This window comes from Nicotiana tabacum, chromosome 7, assembly GCF_000715075.1.
Source record: "Nicotiana tabacum cultivar K326 chromosome 7, ASM71507v2, whole genome shotgun sequence".
Classification (NCBI taxonomy): Eukaryota; Viridiplantae; Streptophyta; class Magnoliopsida; order Solanales; family Solanaceae; genus Nicotiana; species Nicotiana tabacum.
The window spans coordinates 79483341-79502507 of NC_134086.1; the positions used below are offsets into that span (position 1 = coordinate 79483341).

A 19167-nucleotide genomic window follows, 5' to 3' on the forward strand; every position below is an offset into this window, starting at 1 on the left:
CGACCTGAGGTAATATTATTGGTGGTGGCGGATGAAGAAGAACATAGTTGAGTATGTCGCGAGGGGTCTAAATTGCCAGCAGGTTACGTAGGAGCACCAGAGGCCAGGTGGCCTACTCCAGTAGATGACTATAACTGAGTGGAAATGGTAGCGCATTACTATGGACTTCGTAATTAGGTTACCGTAGACCTTGCAGAAGTTTGATACAGTTTGGGTCATTATCGACAGGTTGACCAAGTCGGCACACTCCATTCCGGTTGTGACCGCATATAATTTAGAGAGGTTGGCCTAGATTTATATTCAGGAGATAGTTCGGTTGCATGGTGTGCCTATTTCCATCATATCAGATAGAGGCCCTCAGTTTACTTCACATTTTGGAGAGTAGTATAGAGTGAGTTGGGGACCCGGGTTGAGCTCAGCATATCCTTTCATCTGCAGACCGACGGGCAGTCAGAGCGGATAGTTCAGATCTTGGAAAATATGCTCAGAGCATGTATGACTGACTTTGGATGGGAAATGGGATCGATTCTTTCCTTTGCCCGAGTTTTCTTACAACAACAGTTATCAGTCCAACATCGAGATGGCTCTGTTTGAGGCTTTATATGGTCGGCGATGTCGTTCACCCATCGGGTGGTTTGAGTCCGGCGAGGCTAAGTTATATGATACTAATTTCTGAAGGATGCCTTGGAAAAGGTAAAGTTGATTCAGGTGCGACTTCGCACATCACAATCCAGACCGAAGAGTTACGCGGATCAGAAGCACGTGATTTATCATTTATGGTGGGCGAGAAGGTTCTCTTGAAAGTCTCGCCGATGAAGGGGATCATGAAGTTCGAGAAGAAGGTCAAATTGAGCCCAAGATTTAAAGGCCCATTTGAGGTGTTGAGGCAAGTTGGGAGGTTGCTGATCGAGGCCAACCCTGCACTACTACAAAGTAGCGAGAGTGGTCGAAGCAGTTTTTACCTGAGAAGGTTGGGATCGATTTCCACAGGGAGCTAGAAATGAGAATTGGGTTTCTATCTAAGTTAGAGATGCATAATTGCTCTTAATTGCACTTCTAATCATAGTTGGTTTTGATATTACTTCTAAATTTATACTAATAAGATGCTAAATTAAGCTAAGTTAAGCTAAGAGTAAAAAAGTTGAATGTTGTCTAAATAGTTAAAAGGCACTAGGAAAGTGACTTTCTCCTAGGTGGATACTTGACGGATTCTCGAGTCTAAGGCTAGGTTGTCATGTTGGGGATTACGATATAACCATTGCACGATACTCCTCACTCTATACCTCTCGGTAGTTTGAGTGATTTTGCCGTAATTAACTTTCTCAAGACCAATTGGGTGTGATAATTTGTACAAGCAATTGAGGTTCAAGTCGGGTATTACTATCTCTAGGTTTAACCCTTTAATTGGTGCTATCAATCTCTTGAATACGCCCTAATTCCTTGTTGGACTAATTTTTCTAGACTTAAGCTCTCTTTCTCAAGAAGAGCCTAAGTCAAATAGGCACAAATTAGTGTTTGCAACCACTAATTCAACATTGTAACCATATTAGTCCAAATATCAAACACCTATAGACATTCAGGCCCTAAAACACAAGACCCATCAAATGTCCACATTAGGGTTGAGCCACAACCCTAGCTAATGGGTCTAGCTACTCATGATAATAGAAGAAAACAAAGAAATAGATGAAAAAAACCCATAATATTTAATTACAAGATAAAACTTGAAGATTCAATGGTAAAACTATTGTAAAATTACTCAAAATGGTAAAGGAACACTGTTCACGAGCGCATCTGCTAGTTAGAATACAACTGATGACCTAAAAATGGGAAAAGAAACTATTTATACTAGGCCAAATTTTCTGGACAAAAATACCCCTACGGGGGTAGTGCGGTCCACATAAAATCGAGTGCGGCCGCACTGAGGCTCTTGGCTTAAAACTTCTGCTCTCGGAACTTGGTCACCGCGGGCCGCACAAAATGCACCGCGGCCGCGGTGGCTTCTATTGCGGCCCGCACAAAAAGGATCGCGGACCGTATTAGCAATGATTCCCCAAATTAGCAACTCTCTAAACTTCAGCTTTGCGGACCGCACAATATCGAGTGCGGCCGCGATCCGCACAAACTACTTTGCGGCTGCATTGCTTGAGTGCCTGAAATGAGCACCTCTCTGAACTCCTCATTGCGGACCGCACATAATGGAGTGCGGCCGCATTGGACCTATTGCATTGTGCTTGGACTTGTCCTTGGTACTTGTGCATGTTTCACACCTTTTTGAGCTGGTTTTGACGAATTGTCACCTTGTTGACCAAACCCTACAAACAAGTATAACATGTAAGCCTTTGGGACTATTTTATACACATTTTTAATCAAAACTCAAGTAAAAAAGAGTGTAAAATGCACCACAATCCATAGTTATCAGTTGCTTATGAGCTTGCATTGCCTCCTAGTCTATTAGGAGTTCATCCGATTTTTCACGTGTCTATGCTTCATAGGTATCATGCCGATTGTTCGCATGTGTTAGATTTCAGCACGATTCAATTAGATGAGAGCCTGGGTTGTAAGGAAGAGCCAGTTGCTATTATGGATAGGCAGGTTCGCCAGTTGAGGTCCAAGAAGATTTCTGCGGTAAAGGTTCAGTAGAGGGGCTAACCAATCGAGGAGGCAACTTGGGAGGCCGAGGAGGACATACGTAGAAGATATCCACACTTATTCAGCACTCCACGTATGATTCTAGACCCATTCAAGGACGAATATTTGTTTAAGAGGTGAAGAATGTAATGATCCGACCGGTTATTTTGCTTTCTAGAACCCCGTTCCCTTAAATAAGACTCCTCATATGTGATTTTATTATTTTATGACTTTCAGAGATGGTTAGTTCGGGATTTGGAAGGGTTCGGGTTGAAATCGGAACACTTGGTTTCTTGGTTTGGCTTTAAAAGGCTAAGTTTGACTTCGGTCAACGTTTTGAGTAAATGACTTCGAAATCGGAATTTGACTCCAATAGGTTCGTATGACGATTTCGGACTTGCGCATATGTTCAAATCGAGTTTTGGATGACCCGGGAGCGTTTTGACGCCTAATAGTGAAAGTTGGCTCATGGAAGGTTTTAAAGTTCTTTAAATTTTATTCGGAGTAGGTTTTGGTGTTATCGAGGTCCGTTTGGAATTCCGAGCTTGGAAATAATTCCGTATGGTGATTTAAGACTTGCACGTAAAAATTAGTGTCATTCCGAATAGTGTAAGTATGATTCGGCACGTTCTGAGCGATTTGGAAACTTGAAATTCATAATTTGATTCAATTCAGTTTTGGGGTGCGATTCTTTGTTTCGTTGTTGTTTTATGCATTTTGAGAGTTCGAGAAGGCCCGTATTATGTTTATGGACTTGTTGGTGCATTTGGACGGGGTCCCGAGTGGCTCGGGTGTGTTTTGGACCACACGAAGCGATGTAGGAAAACCAGAAATTTCAGTTCTGGTTTCCTTCTTCGCAAACGCGGAAGGACCTTTGTGCGTAGAAGGATTTGGAGTACTGGGGATGGAGGGAATTTTCCCCTTCGCGTTCGCATAGGCAGGGCCACGTTCACGAAGGCCTGGGCCCTTTGGCCTTCGCGTTCGCGGTTGGAGGGCCGCATTCGCATAGCAGCTTGGGCCTGGGCCACCCAGTTTCCCTTAGCGTTTGCGTGCCAGGCCCCGCATTAGCGTAGATGCTTTTCCTGGGCTCCTCATGTTTTTCCTTAGCGATCGCATATTCTTGGACGCGATCGCATATAAGGACCCCTGGGCAGTGTCTTGTTTCAAATCGGGACTTAGGCTATTTTGAGCTCATTTATTGCACTGTTGGACGATTTTGGAGCTTTAAAAAGGGGGATTTAAACCTAGCTTTTGTAGCTAAGTAATTCCTACCCAATGTGATTTTAATACATAGATTAAGGGTAGATTTTAACATATAAAATTGTAAAAATTATGGGTTTAGATGAAAAACCTAGATTTTGATAAAAATAAAATTTAACCACGAAAATGGTTATGGATGGAGTGAAAATCATATATTTGGGTTCGTGAGATTATGGGTAACAACTTTCTTCAATAGTTTTCGAAATTCGGGCCCGTGGGCCCATGAGTGAATTTTGGGAATCCTTCAATTGGGGTTGGGTAACCACTCTAATAGTTAGAATGTGAAATTTGAACATGTATTGACTATTTTATATAATATTTGACGAGTTTCGAGTCGTTTGACACCGAGTTGGGGATTTAAAGCATATTTGTGGATCATAAGTGAGCTTTGAGACGAGGTAGGTCTCTTTTTTAACCTCATAAGAGGGAATTTACCCCATAGGTGACTTGAATTAATATGTGCTTCTAATTGTGTGGGTTACGTACGCACGAGGTGACGAGAGTCCGTGCGTAGCTACTAATTATGCTTATGTCCAGGTAGTTTATGACCCAAATCATGTTATATGCACCCTACTTGTTAATTTAAGTGCTTAAGTTATATTGGAAATTGATAAAGGAATTGTAAAAGATCGAATTTCATTTACTTGAGTTTTGACAGGTTACTTGACCGTTAATAGGAATTGGTGCTTCTTTGTATACTAGCCTCTTAATAAATCTTTGCATCGGTTGTTTATAAAGTATCTTCTCTTCTTGTGGAGCGGGTCGAATGCCTCGGCAGTAGAATAGATGCATCTATGGTTCGTGCCATTTGATCTTCGGCAGTGCACAATTTATATATTTGTATTTTGGATCGGGCCTCGACATAATTCGTGCGTAATAATAATAATACTTGGAGCCCAACTATACTTGATATCGTGGTATTGCCTTGAGAGGTCAAATTGTTAAATGATGGAAATTGATTTGGGATTTATGATCAGTAAAAGAATTGTTATTTATTTCTTGTTATTGAGTTTTAGTTTCATTTATATAACCCATGCTTATTTAGAATTTCAGTATTTTATTATTAGCCCATAGTAAGTGTCGAAGTCGACCCCTCAACTACTTCTTCGAGGTTAGACTAGATACTTACTTGGTACATGTTGTTTATGTACTAACGTTACACTCCTGCACTAATCGTGCAAGATCTGAGGTAGGTGCATCTGGATATCATCCCGACGCGCACTCCTAATTTCATGAGACTTTGCGGTGAGCTGCCTTCCGAGCCGTTCTGCAGTATCCTGAGTCTTTCTTTTGCTTTTACTTGCTGTCTACTTCATTTCGGACAGTAATGTAGTATTTTTGTATATTCTACTAGTGGCTCATACACTTGTGACACCAGGTCTTGGAAATTATGCTAGTAGACACTTGTTGATTTTGATTATTTACTTCATCTCATTTACTCTTTAATTGTCTAATACTCATTTTATGAAACTTTTCAATTCTTATTTATTCAATAATTAAAAATCAACTATTTTTAAATTGCTAAAAGAAACAATCACATAGTTGGTCCACTATTGGCTTGCCTAGCGGTAACGTGGGGCGCCATCACGACCTATAGGAGAAATTGGGTCGTAACAGCTTATATCTTGGATGGCATGAGCGGCAAATGCAGAAGCAACATGATATAAAAAAGAACTGCATAAGATAATCGACTAATTTACAAACCTGCACAGGGATGTGAAGTAAATGTGAAAAAAGGGTGGCAATCACTTAAGTGGTAAATGCATCGAGTATTTAGCATCTAAAGAAAGAAACCAAAATCTTTTCGTGACATATTAACAACAAAATATTTACAAACCAGATAGAGTATTATGACCTTTGCAGATGAAAAGTTGTGTGAAGAAGGAGCCAATTAGTAAACAACAACAAGAGAATTGAAATGTGAAAGTACTTCAAATCAAAGTGGGAGATCTTATTACTAGCCGCAAGCATAGTTATAAATTTATAGTTTCTCCACTGAGAAAGAAGTAAGGGATGCACTAATTCCTACAAATGAAAAAAAATTGATTTTTAAATGTTATTCAGTTAGGTCACAGAGTGAAGGCGAAGCATCAAGTTTGTTCTAATTCAGTCTTTATAAGTAATGTCTGAAAACTAAGCAAACTTTAGCAACCACGATCTCCAAAATTGATAAAAATAAAATTTCAGAATAAACAAAACAGATATATATCTATTGATCTTAAATCTTACCTTTTAAATGCTTGTTCTACCATGAAAACTACACTACCTGAATCTAATTATGGGAAAGCAACTATAAATGGTAGATTCACTTTTCTCATTTCAATTGACGAAACCCACCAATAAATCATTGAACGAACATTAAAGTCAAACCCTAACCCTAATTGTGAAAACCCAACTCTGTAACTTTCATTCACGAATTAATGAAATTGAGCTGGATAGATACAAAATGATGGGCTGAAGTTTTTGTGAATAAACTGAATCTTATAACTTCCATTAAAAGATGTTCCAAAACGTTCCATGGATTATGTTGTACGGTTGCCAAATTTTGCTTTCACGATATGCAGTTAAATAAAAATCTAATAAAAAACGTGGGAGTCCATTTTTTGGAATTGGAGTAATTATATTTTTTACTGTTAAGTTTGAAAAAAATATCTATCCAAAATGTGGGACTCTGTGAATAATTAAATTGGTTAAGTCTTTAAAATTTTGTACAATTTTAAAAAAAATTTAATATCCAAATTTATTGGAATTTGTCTTAAAGCATGATACGTGTCGATATTCCATTGTGACACTTGGCATAATATCATGGATTTGCCTCTTCTTTTATATATAGATAGATTTTAAAACAAACAAAAATAAATAAACAACGGGAAATCTTAGTAGTTTAGGTATTGCAAAATTTTATTTTGTGTCTCACACAACTGACGCTAATTGTGTGAAGCTTCTTTTTTTATCTTACAACTGTGTGATCCCAGAATTTTGTGGACCCAAATGTGTAAGATATGGGTCCACAAATGTCTGAAATAAAAAGAGGTCTCACACAACTAATGTCAGTTGTGTGAGGCACACCATAAAATCACTTATCATATTTTTATGTTATTAGTGAGTATTGGATTTGCCACCTCGTAGTCCCTCTCTATTTTCCTTTTCTCCTGGAAGAGAGAAAATAAAGGCAAAATACATAAGTTACCCCCCGAACTATGACCCAAATCCCTGTTACACACTTTCTAGGAACGAATATTACTTTACACACCCAACCTTTCTAAAGTGTATCTAATACACACTACTTTGCCCACGTGGATAGTGCGTGTTTTTCCCAACAAATGAGTCGCGTGAACAGAAGAATTTTGTGTCAGATGTCAATTTTTTTTTAGTTTTTTAAAATTTTAAATTGAGTCATCTTCTTCCTTTTTAAAAATTATGCCATAGCTACTCCTTGAGCTCCATCACCCGATCTCCTTCTTCTCAAATAGATATACCACGATTTCTTATATCTCTTCTCGTTATAGAGAAGCTTAACTTGAGCTTTACCCATGGCGAAGTCAAATTTTTAGAAAGCGAGAATTTTCCGAAATTTTTTCCAACCATTAAAGCTTAGCTCAAGATTTTGCACATTCTTTAATTTTATTAATGGATGATTTTTTAAATAGTTGACTTGTGGCGATGACAGTTAATGACGGTCGAACTTTTACCGAAGTGAAATGAAAAATGAGTTAGATCTGGGCTCAAAAATTTGATTCAATTTCAGCGGAAAAGATGGAGTTTTGGGTGTGTTTTTCTGGTGATTTTTGTTAATTAATGGTGGCTTTGTTATTAAGTAAAAGGTGGAGGAAGAAGCTATGGTGTTTGATGGTGAGAGAGGAGGAAGACAACCGTGATAGTTTAGATGAGGAAGATGAGGGGTATAATTGTAATTTAAATTTTTTTAATTTTTAATTTTAAAAAATGACACGTATCACTGTTTGATTGGTGCGTGATATTGTACATATTCTGAAAAACTGGTTAAGAAAAAAATGGTGTGTCTAAGATACACTTTGGAAAGGTTGGGTGTGTAAAGTAATATTCGTTCCTGAAAAGTGTCTAACAGGGATTTGGGTCATAGTTCGGGTGACAACTTATGTATTTTGCCAGAAAATAAATAAACAAAAAATCCATCCAACAAAACGATGTCGGGTTCGATGGTAGTGTAAAATTAGACACCCGCACGTCACTTCTGTATCTTACAATTACAAAATCTGCCCCAAAATCTCCGAAAACGAATTTTCACAATCCTAAAAGAGCTCGTCGGGGCCGGAGATGGAAACAACAACCGGAGACGGAATCAGGCGGTCAAAGGTCTTCGCTTTGGTGGCAATTCTTCTATTCAGTTTCGTGAACGACATAACGGCGTTATCGGTAACGGTAAACGATGAGGAATGCGTGTACGAGTACGTTCTCTATGAAAACGACATGATTTCTGGAAACTTCGTCGTCGTTGATCATGACATCTTTTGGAGTTCCGATCATCCCGGCATCGATTTCGTCGTATGTCTTCTTTTTTTCTTTCTTTCCCTTTTAGCTTAATTGTGTATTTGTTTTTTCTCAAAATCGACTTTATGCCATTACTTGTGAACTGTTTTTGAGATTGATTACACGTTATTGGATCCACTTGTTTTTCACTTAGTTGATTTTTTTAGATTTAGCTCTTTTGAGATTTTTTATAGATTTGATAGATAACAATTATAAGAGCTATTGCATGTATTATTCTTCATAGGAAAACGTTTATACTGTATATAAAATTGCTGTTGAAATTTGTTTATCTAAAGGTGAATTGTTGTTGAAATTCAGATAGACTGTAAAGGTTTCCTCTCTTTTTTTTTTCTTTTTTTTTTTAATGTAAATTAAGGTAAAAAATGAATTATCATTAAGTGAAGTGAATCTCATGGAAGGCATAGGCGGATCCAAGATTTGAACTTTATGGCTTCGAGTTTGAAATTCTATTACAACCTATTTGATTTACTGTGTTCAAATCTATTATTTCTACTTATTTAGTGAATTTTGTTTTTTACATATTAGACTTGAATGAACCCATAACTTGTACACTACATACGTCCCTCCGTGAAAGAGAATAGTTTTCTCCAATAATTATTTTGCAGTAATCAAGTGTTTAGTTTTCTGAAATTCTCAAAGCATAGAGCAGGAATTATGACTTTACACTGAAGGGAGGAAAATTGCTTATCACTTCTTCCTAGTATTATGTTTTAGGATCCTTGAGTTGGTTTGAATGTTTTGCTTCAATGACTGGACATTTTGCTACCTACTGCCATCACTTGCTTTTTGTTTCAAGACTGTATATTCTGCTACTTACTGCCATCACTTGCTTTTTGTTTAGATATTAGCACTTTTGTCTGCTTATTATTTGCACTTGCTAATCATCCCACAATACCAGCGATTTTGGCCATTTTAACTTAAATGAAATAGTGAAAATCAATCAATCAACTGCGCCTCAAGTCCAAATCTGTTGAGGTCGGCTATATTATTAACTTTTGCTTTACTGAGGTTAATTTCACTCCAATACTAAATGATCTGCCTTATTGTCTTCCCTCACTAAAGTATTATACAACAACTAAGACTCAGTCCGAAACAAGTTGGGGCTCGTTAAAGTTTCATGATTTCCAAATTTCTACTCTCCTAACTATGTTCATACTTCATACCTTCGGCTAGCTTGATAGCATCTTTGGCTGACCAACGAACGTATGTCTAATTATGAGTCATACTATATCATCGTTTGGTTCTAGAGGCCAGACAAAATCTAGTTTCAGAGAATTAGACAAGCTCTTGGATTAGCTCTTTAAATCTGTATATATCCTATTCTGAAGGAACCAGCCATTGCCTTCTGGTTCTCGCCCCCGCTGATGTAGACATACGCTTTATCATGCTCATCTTACATGCATCGTTTCATTCATCATCTTTGGAGCCATCCATTGCTGAACCACTAATTTATGGATCACTATTTATTGAGGATTTTACGCCTGACTTGGTACTACTCAACTGGGGGTTTGACTAGTCCACGTAGTTTCCTTGAGAAATTTACTAGAGCTTGCTTCAGAGCACTGTACTCTTTCATTTCAATTGGCTGAACTTCATTTGACTCGGAGATATCTTATTTTCTTTCATAAAAGCTCTTAACTTTTTTCGGTTCTGGTGCTTGACCAGATTCATTGTCATAAGAAATTTTATTCATAAACCTGAAATCTCTTTTTTCAAATACCACACATGATTTCTCAACTATCCTCCAATTATACAACCTTTGCTTCCCTCTACCTGATTTTTTTTTCTCCTCTTTCCTCCTCTTGTAGCCTCTTCAACATGCACAAATAACCATTATTCTTCTCTTTGCAAACTCACATGTAATCCCCTGTTCCATTAATCAGCGCTATCACTGAAGCACTGTTGTCATAAGCTTGCTCAAGGCACACTTAAGCCCTGAAGCTAGGTGCAAAAGAAGCTATGAGTTTAGCTTGCTTAGATGGTGCAGGATCAAGGGACTAAGCTGTGCGCCTCATCCCATGGACTCTCTCTGGAAGAGAGTATTACTAAACTTAAACATTTTTTCTAATTGTAAATTTTCTCAATTTTGTTAGTAATTATTTTTTGGGTTTAAATAATTATTCTTGAAATACAAATTTATTTTATTTTTTCCCCTTTATTTGAGCCTTTGGGTAAAGTATAAGAAAGATGCTCCAGCATCAGAAGTTAGTCTTTGTTTGGTGGTGATGACGAGTCATGGGAATCCAGCACATGTTAATGTCAAAAAATTTATTATACACAACAGACTGCTTCCACCTCTTAGCCATGTCTGCACTTGATGTAACTTATAATGGGAGCTTATTACCTCATTATTAATATGTTCTTATTTGTTTACTTTCGCCGCAACCTCATAGTGAAAAAGAGATCACGAATCTTTCTTATTAAGTCTTGTTACTCTCATGCAGGTGACAGCACCCGGGGAAAATGTTGTACACACAATGAAGGGAACATCTGGGGATAAATTTGAGTTCAAGGCCCCTCGGAGTGGGATGTACAAGTTCTGTTTTAAGAATCCTTATTCAACACCAGAAACAGTCTCTTTCTACATACATATTGGACACATCCCCAATGAGCATGACCTTGCTAAAGATGGTTGGTCTTATTTGCCATGTTATTGTTTTATCATTAATATTTTAGAAATATTAATTTCTGCTTTTACACAAATTTGGTTCCGTTGGTGACAAGAGACTGATATATTCTTTATGGTATTTCAGTAGCTGTGGAGGCTGACAGGCTGTTATGCATTATGTTAATTGACTGATATGTTCTTATATGTATTGCTGGGATAGTGGGATATTATGTATTATGTTTTTTGACTGATATGTTCTTTATGCATAGCTAGGATTAGCTGCAGACTGTTATATTTTATTCACGTCCCTTTTCTTTTCTCATTTAACATTTACTAACCTTTGTGCAGAACATTTGGACCCCATTAATGTCAAAATTGCTGAACTAAGAGAGGCATTGGAGTCGGTTACTTCAGAGCAGAAGTACCTAAGAGCACGTGATGCTCGTCATCGTCATAGTAAGACTTCATTCTTTTTTTTGATAAGGACTTTATTGCTCTTTTATTTGAAATGGATATAAACTTGATTGGTTTTCCTTTATCCTAGTATGCCGAATGTCATTTATTTGCTATTTGTATTTTGGGTCTACTCTTGCACTTATCAGAATAGTTCGGGACCTTCTGAACCTGGCAATTTTTATTTAGTTCCTGCTTAAATTCATATAATCTTTAATACCTTCTGAACTTGTTAATTTCATAGTCTCGACCCCCCGGATGCTGACAATCCATGAGAGTGTGACACACGTGCTACCCACATGGAATTTTTTGTCCACGTGGCATTCTTTTACAATAAAAAATATATTTTTATGTTTTTAAGTCCACCAACTATTTAAATTATTTTTTTCGTTCCAAAATCTAAAAAAAAAACTTGAAAAAACGTTATTTTGATTATAATTTTTTAGTTTGCTAAAAATAATAAAATTTTAATCAAGTTACTTTTACATATTTGATCAGCAAAAGAAGGAATACATAATTAGAACATATTATCGTTGCATCTAAATAAAATACGTTGTTGGAACTCCATAAATTGGCTAAATGAATATTTAGCTAAAATAGTAAAATTCCGACCAAATACTTGTGAATTTGTCTCGAAAAAGAAAAATGCATAGTTTAAATAAATAGTCATTGCATGAAAATAAAGTACACATAAATTTTTCTTTTTGTAGAAAATACATCATTTGAACTTCATTACTTTGGCTAAATCTTCTTTTTATTTGGCTAAAATAAATGGAGTTTCAACTAACTTTCAGAAAAGAAATACATAGTTGAAACATATATTCATTGTATCTAAAAATATACAATTGGGATAAGATATGCAATGTATATTAAGAAGAAACAACGAGAAATATAATTGGAACAAATAAATCATTATATTTGATTACGTGGCAATTAATATTTGAAAAATACCCCCACTTGGAAGCTGATTTTTTGTTTTTTCTTCCCTTCCACGCACCTAAAAGAGAGTGTATTTACGCTCTTTGCCACATCAGCATCTAGGGAGGTCAAGATTGTCAAATTTTCAAGTTCAGGGGGTATTAAAGACCACGTGAAGTTTAAGGGGGAACTAAATAAAAATTGCCAAGTTTAGGAGGATCCCGAATATTTGTGCCTATAAAACCTGGATTGGTGGATTTACTTTTAAACAAGATACTGCCAGCAGTAGGCAACTGTCTATTTTTACATTTGAACCAACTGATGCTTACTTCTGAAAATGGTGCTGCAAAAATGCGACCTGTGGTGACTTAACAACAATTCATTTCCTAGTGATGGCATAGCATTTTTTGAAGACAAAAAGCAATATCATCTACTGATGTCACTCCAATTGTAGCTTACTCTAGGCTTCATTAAAATATTGCTAGGTGTTAAGTCATGCTGACTTTTAGATAAAATGGTGTTATTTAGACAGGTTAATAGCTTTTGAAGCTATTGCGTATAAGGCAAGTCTTCTGCTGCACTCTAGGGGTGTTATTTATCTAATTCCAAAGTATGTTGTGCTCTTCTTATGTATCTTCCCTTCTTATGATACGGTAAAAAGATGAGTAAAGTTGAGGTTTAAAATTTATTAAGCACCTTGTCTGGAAATAGTTAAAGTGAAGTTCCCTTATATTAAACAAAATGGCCAATAAAAGAAAACAAAAAATTCAAATATTTCGTTTGGTGGGTGTTATGAGTATGCTTTCTTCTGAATTTTACCAATGTTTCTGGACCTATATTCACTTCTTTATGATGGTGGATGTAAAATCTCCATTGGCTTCTTTCTTCCTGTTTACGTTTGATCTTTGCCCATGGGGTTAATCTTGAATAATAGAGTTCATTCATCATGTGATCTACTGCTTATCTGATGTGTGTGTTCATCTGGTACAGCTAATGAAAGCACAAGGAAGCGTGTTATATTTTACACAATTGGAGAGTATCTGTTGCTTATATTGGCAAGCGGGCTTCAAGTTCTGTATATCCGACAACTATTCAGCAAGTCAGTTGGCTATAACCGGATTTGACCAATTTTGGTTGTAGCATAGTGTTTTTTCACCTTTGTTCTACAGGAACTAGAGTTGTTTTGGTCAGTTGAGAGAAGGGCATCCTTCTGTAGCATCTTTTCTTAAGTTATTATTTGAAAGGATTTGATCCATTCTCAAAAGCAGGTTTAAATTTCTGTGAATGATGGATATGGTTCGTTCGTTTAGAAGTACTTCAGATGGATTCACAACATTGGTTATTTATAAGACGTCATCTTGAAAAGATGTTGCTGTTACGGTAACTTGTAAAAGTTGTGCGGTATTATTTTGACGAATGGATAGTCGTTTTCTCCTGTTCCGGATTTTTTAAAATCTTTTATGTGCGGTATTATATATATATATATATATATATATATATATATATATATATATATATATATATATATATATATCCCGCCTTGTCACTAGTACGCCACTTAACACGGGAAAATATTGGAAAAAGTGGCAGCTAATGAATTGTTCATTGCATAGGGTGGTTGATTGTGACTGACTATTGACTTGGTAGTGTGTATACTTGAATAGTTAAACATGCTGGTAAATTTAGCTGACTTGTCGACATTTTTTCCTAGGAAAAAAGACATTATAGTCTTTGTAAAAATAATAGCCGAAAAAATGTATATTTGTTATATTATATATATACATTTTGTATGTTACATTTAAAAATTATACAAATTTTATATTATACTTTTTTTGCTAGTAGATATAAATAGTTTATGGCGCGGGCTAAATGTGGTAATATCCTTTTTCCTTTAGGCACCTTCAATGGTGATGCTAAGGCTGGCAAGTTGGCCGGTTGGGCTCGGGACCTGCCCAGGCCCGCGAGCCCATTAGGTTAGTGGGCCTAACCGGGCCTAACCAGATAGGACCGAGACCAGGGGTGGGCTTGCTAAGTGGGCTGGTTAAGCCAAAAAGACCGTTAGGATCGGACCGTTTGGGCCCGGGACTGAGTCCTAAGTGGGCCGGTTCAACCAGTCCTAACCGGTCCCAAATGGGCCCAACGACTAAATTTTTGAAAAAAAAAAATCCAAAAAAAATTCTAACCGTTGGCTCATTTAAAATATGGCCGTTGGGCCTGCTAAAATAGCCGTTTGGGGTTTGCAAAATAGCCATTTACCCTCCCACAACTTTGTTTTAACCCCAAACATTTTATAATTATATTTTTTTTCCTATTTTCAACTATAAATACCCCCTCATTCTTTCATTTTCTCACAAAATCATCAATTTCTCTCTAATTTTCTTCTATAATTGATTACTTTATTGTTGTAATTTGTGTGAAAAATTGTGAAGTTGGTGAATTGAAGTATTCAAGTTTTCAATGATAATTAATTTTCAACAAGTTGTTCGTCAATTAGGTAAACTCGTTCCAACTCTTTAGTTTTAATATTATAGTTTTGTTTGTTTTATTTACTTTGTATAATTATAATTAAGATGGTCTATTCCTTAAAAAAATATTTAGTAAAAATAAGGGAAAATTCAAGAGTGGTGAATCTAGTGGCCAATCTATTCCTCCTCTAATTCTCCGGGCTCTCCTACCCAAACCCCATACCCGCATTCCACTAGCTGCTATTCTTTGATAGTGATAATACTTTATTACAATTTACTGAGAGTCAATATGTGCATAATGTTGGTGGTGGTGAATGCTTAGATGATGAATATATGAATTCTCTTTATGGTAATCCAACTATTGATGAAGAAGATGAGCAGGAAATAGATTTAGATGAAACGCAACCGGATGACGATACACCCACTAGTTCTGTTGCTGAAGTTAACCTAACTAATCCAAATGATGCCCCAGTTGACTCCCCTGTTACTACCCCTACTTTTTCTAGACAACCTTCTAAACGGACCGAAACATCTCTTGTTTAGCCATTTTTTATTCAAATAAAAGAAAAAAAATAAAGCTAAATGTAAAACTTGTGGCAAGGAGTTAGCTTTTAACTATGTTACTCGTAGGGGGAGGGGGGAGGGGGGGGACGGGAAGGGGATGGGATGTTTGAGGAGACACATAATGATACACCTTCAAGATAAAGTTAAATATAATCAAATGAAAGCTGCGGCCGGGGGACAAGTTGTAACGACCCGGCTGGTCGTTTTAAGAATTAACGCCCCGATCCCCTACTAACTGTTTTTCCGTATTTGTTTCTACTATTTTAATTAGTCGGGATGTTTGGTTTTGAGTTTCGGAGTGTTTTGGGACACTTAGTCCCTAAAAGAGAGCTTAAGCTTTAGAATTTGGACCGTAGTCGGAGCAGTGTGAAGACGGCCTCAGAATGGAATTCCGTCGGTTCCGTTAGCTCCACTGGGTGATTTCGGGATCAGGGGCATGTTCGGATTGTGTTTTGGAGGTCCGTAGCTTATTTAGGCTTGAAATGCCAAAAGTTGATTTTTTTTTTGAAGTTTCCAGTTCGATAGTGGGATTTTGATATCGGGGTCGGAATGGAATTCCGGAAGTTGGAGTAGCTCCATAGTGTTGAATGTGACGTGCTTACAAAATTTTAGGTCATTCGGACGGGGTTTGATAGACTTTTTGATCAAAAGCGTAATTTGAGAGTTTTTGAAGTTCTTAGGCTTGAATCCGATATTAAATTAGTATTTTGATGTTGTCTTGAGCGTTTCGAAGGCTGGAACAAGTTTGAATGATGTTTTAGGATTGGTGGGCATGTTTGATTGAGGTCTCGGGGGCCCCGGGTGAGTTTTGGGTGCTTAACGAAAGTTGAATTGGACTTAGGAGAAATTTGATGTTGGCTGAACCTGTCATAACCGCACCAGTGTGAATGGGACTGCAGGTGCGGCGGGGTGACCGCAGAAGCGGGATTAGCCTAGGCTCCATAAACCGCAGGTGCGAGGGGTTGGACGCACCTGCGTGACCGCAGGTGCGGTAAGTGAGTCGCAGAAGCGGAAATGGGAGTTTATGAAATGTCGCAGATGCGACTTGAGTTCCGCAGACCGCAGAGTCGTAGATGCGGTTCCACTGTTCAGAAAAGGGGCAGAACGAGGGTTTAGTCTAAAAACTTGGAAAAATTGATTTGGGAGCTTGGGATTGAAGATTTTGAGAGAGATTTTCACCTGAGTGCTTTGGGTAAGTAATTCATACTCGGTTTTGATTTATTTCCACGAATCTATGCTTATTCATCCTTTAAATTCGAATTTGGGGTTGAAAAATTGGAGAAAAATTGGAAAAGTTCTTAGACCTAATTTTAGAGTTTTGATTAAGATTTTGATGTCGGATTGGAGTAATTTCTATATATATGAACTCGTGAGAGTGTGAGAACTCCGAATTTGTAAGTTCTACCCAATTCCGAGACGTGGGCCCGGGAGGCTTCTTGGGCGATTTTTCCTAATTTTGCGTCCCAGCTTCGAATTTATTAGTTGAATTAGTTACTTGAAGTTATATTTACATTATGCAATTACTTTAAATAGATTTGGGCCATTTGGAGTCGGATACTCATGGCAAGAACGTGGTTTCGAGTTGATTGAGCTGGTTCAAGGTAAATGGCTTGCCTAACCTTGTGTAGGGGAACTCCTCTTAGGATTTGGTATTGTTGATATATGAAATGCCTTGTACGAGGTGACGAGTGCGTACATGTGTAATTGTTGAAAATCATATTTTCATTAAGTAACTATAACTGTGTTTTCTTTCCTGTTTATACTACTTACAAATTTAAGCCTACTGTTAGCTTAGGGAAGCATGACTAATTGACTTAATTGCTTTACTTGCTCAAACTGCTTTATTTGAATTTCGTATAACATGCTAGGTTAGAAATACCTGCTTTACCTTGGTATGAAATTTGGATTGAACTGAATATTCTTTGTGTTGCTGCTGTGTGTTTACTTTGGGACTATGAGACGGTATCCCGGTAGATCCCCTTGCATGTTTACTTTGGGACTACGGATTTGTATTCCAGTAGATCCCCCCTGCACATTTATATTGGAACTATGGGACTGCACCCGGTAGATTCCCCCAGTACAGGGTGTTTACATTTGGGGACTACGGATCGGGATTCCGGTAGATCCCCAATGCACTATGAGTTGGCCTACGGGACGACACCCGGGAGATCCACTGGACATTTACATTTGGGGGCTACAGGGCGGTATCCTGGTAGATCCCCGATTTGCTGGATATTTACATTTGGGGGCTACAGAACGATATCCTGGTAGATCCCCGATTGCTATCTCTGTGTTGAGCTGTATTCTTTCTATGATTTCTTTCTCTGTTGTATTTGTTGTTATTATTATTATCCTGTGTTACTTCATACTGTTAGCATTTAATTATATTGTCATATTTTATACTGTTTTGCCTCGTTTTTAAGCTATAATCAGTAGGCCCCTAACCTTCCTTGTCACTATTCGATCAAGGTTAGGCTTGGCACTTACTGAGTACCGCTGTGGTGTACTCATGCCCTTTCTGTGCATGTTTTTCATGTGCAGATCCAGGTTCTTCGGCTCGTCCCTACTACCCTTGAGGCGAGGCAATTCTCTAGAGACTTCGAGGTATATCTGCCGCGTCCGTAGACCGAGGATTCCCTTTCCATTCTCTCTTACAGTTTTAGCCCTTATGTATTTATCTTGATTTATACATTCTGGAGTTAGAGCACAATGTAGTATTCATAGTTTGTGATTTCATGAGATTCCGAGTTTTAGGAAGTTGTTCAATTTTTTTGAGATCTTGTATTAGTATATGTCGAGCGGCATCTTAAACGCTTCTATATTTGTTTATCTTCAGTTTTTATTTTATTTTCCGCATTTTGTTTCTTTTTTTCGAAATTGTTAGGCTTACCTAGTCGTAGAGACTAGGTGTCATCACGACAGTTCACAGAGGGCGAACTTGAGTCGTGACAAGTTGGTATCAGAGTTCTAGGTTACTAGGAGTCATGAATCACATGCTGGTTTATTAGAGTCTTGCGGATCAGTACGGAGACGTTTGTACTTATCTACGAGAGGCTATGTAACCGTTAGGAAAATTCCACTTCATTTGATTTCCATGTCGTGCGAGATTTTTGACATCATAATCCTAAACCTCTGTCTTCCATTATCTCACAGATGGTGAGGACACGTGCTACCGGAGGTGACCAGACACCCGCCCCCCCTACGAGATCCGTTAGAGGTCAGGGCCAGAGCAGAGGCCGAGGACGCACACGCGGTGCAACCAGAGCACCCGCGCGAGCTGCTACAAAGGAACCACCAGCAGTCCCAGCTGGAGCCCAGGCGCCTGATACGCCTGCTGCTACTACTACTCCAGCACTTCAGGAGACTTTAACACAGTTCCTGAGTATGTTTGGTACATTGGTTTATGCAGGATTGATTCAGGTTGTACCGACTACTTCACAGATCGGGGAAGGGACCCAGACTTCCGCCGCCCCCACTCCAGAGCAGTGAGTTTGTATTGGCCAAGTTCCAGGTGTCATGGCGACACAGCCTGTGGTCCCAGCTCAGCGGGTGGTGAGGATCTCTCGCCGAGTAGAGGATAGGTATGTCCAAAGAGAGAGGGCAGACAAGGTCAGGAGAGAGAGTATAGGGAAGCGAGGAGACCTTGTAGACCAGAGAGATCTACTGGTCCTTATTTTGGAGGAAGAGTATGGCATGGTAGAGGTTTTGTGGGTCAGCCAGCTCAGTTTGCGTTTCAGGCCT

At 38.0% G+C, this 19167-nt stretch overlaps 1 protein-coding gene across 1 annotated transcript; it reads left to right on the top strand.

Moving 5' to 3' along the window:
* Positions 1-8087: 8087 nt before the first annotated feature.
* Positions 8088-13832, top strand: LOC107826878 (transmembrane emp24 domain-containing protein p24beta3-like). Its single transcript, XM_075257329.1, has 4 exons — positions 8088-8412; positions 10863-11049; positions 11375-11482; positions 13388-13832. The coding sequence occupies exons 1-4, from the start codon at positions 8185-8187 to the stop codon at positions 13519-13521; spliced, it is 657 nt and encodes a 218-aa protein (XP_075113430.1). The 5' UTR covers positions 8088-8184; the 3' UTR covers positions 13522-13832.
* The last annotated feature ends 5335 nt before the right edge of the window (positions 13833-19167 follow it).

Bases quoted from the DNA above. Each gene is read 5' to 3' on its own strand.
- LOC107826878 (XM_075257329.1), top strand. From the start codon at position 8,185: ATGGAAACAACAACCGGAGACGGAATCAGGCGGTCAAAGGTCTTCGCT. The intron at 11,050-11,374 runs GTTGGTCTTATT...ACCTTTGTGCAG, and splicing joins GCATGACCTTGCTAAAGATG to AACATTTGGACCCCATTAAT. The intron at 11,483-13,387 runs GTAAGACTTCAT...CATCTGGTACAG, and splicing joins TGATGCTCGTCATCGTCATA to CTAATGAAAGCACAAGGAAG.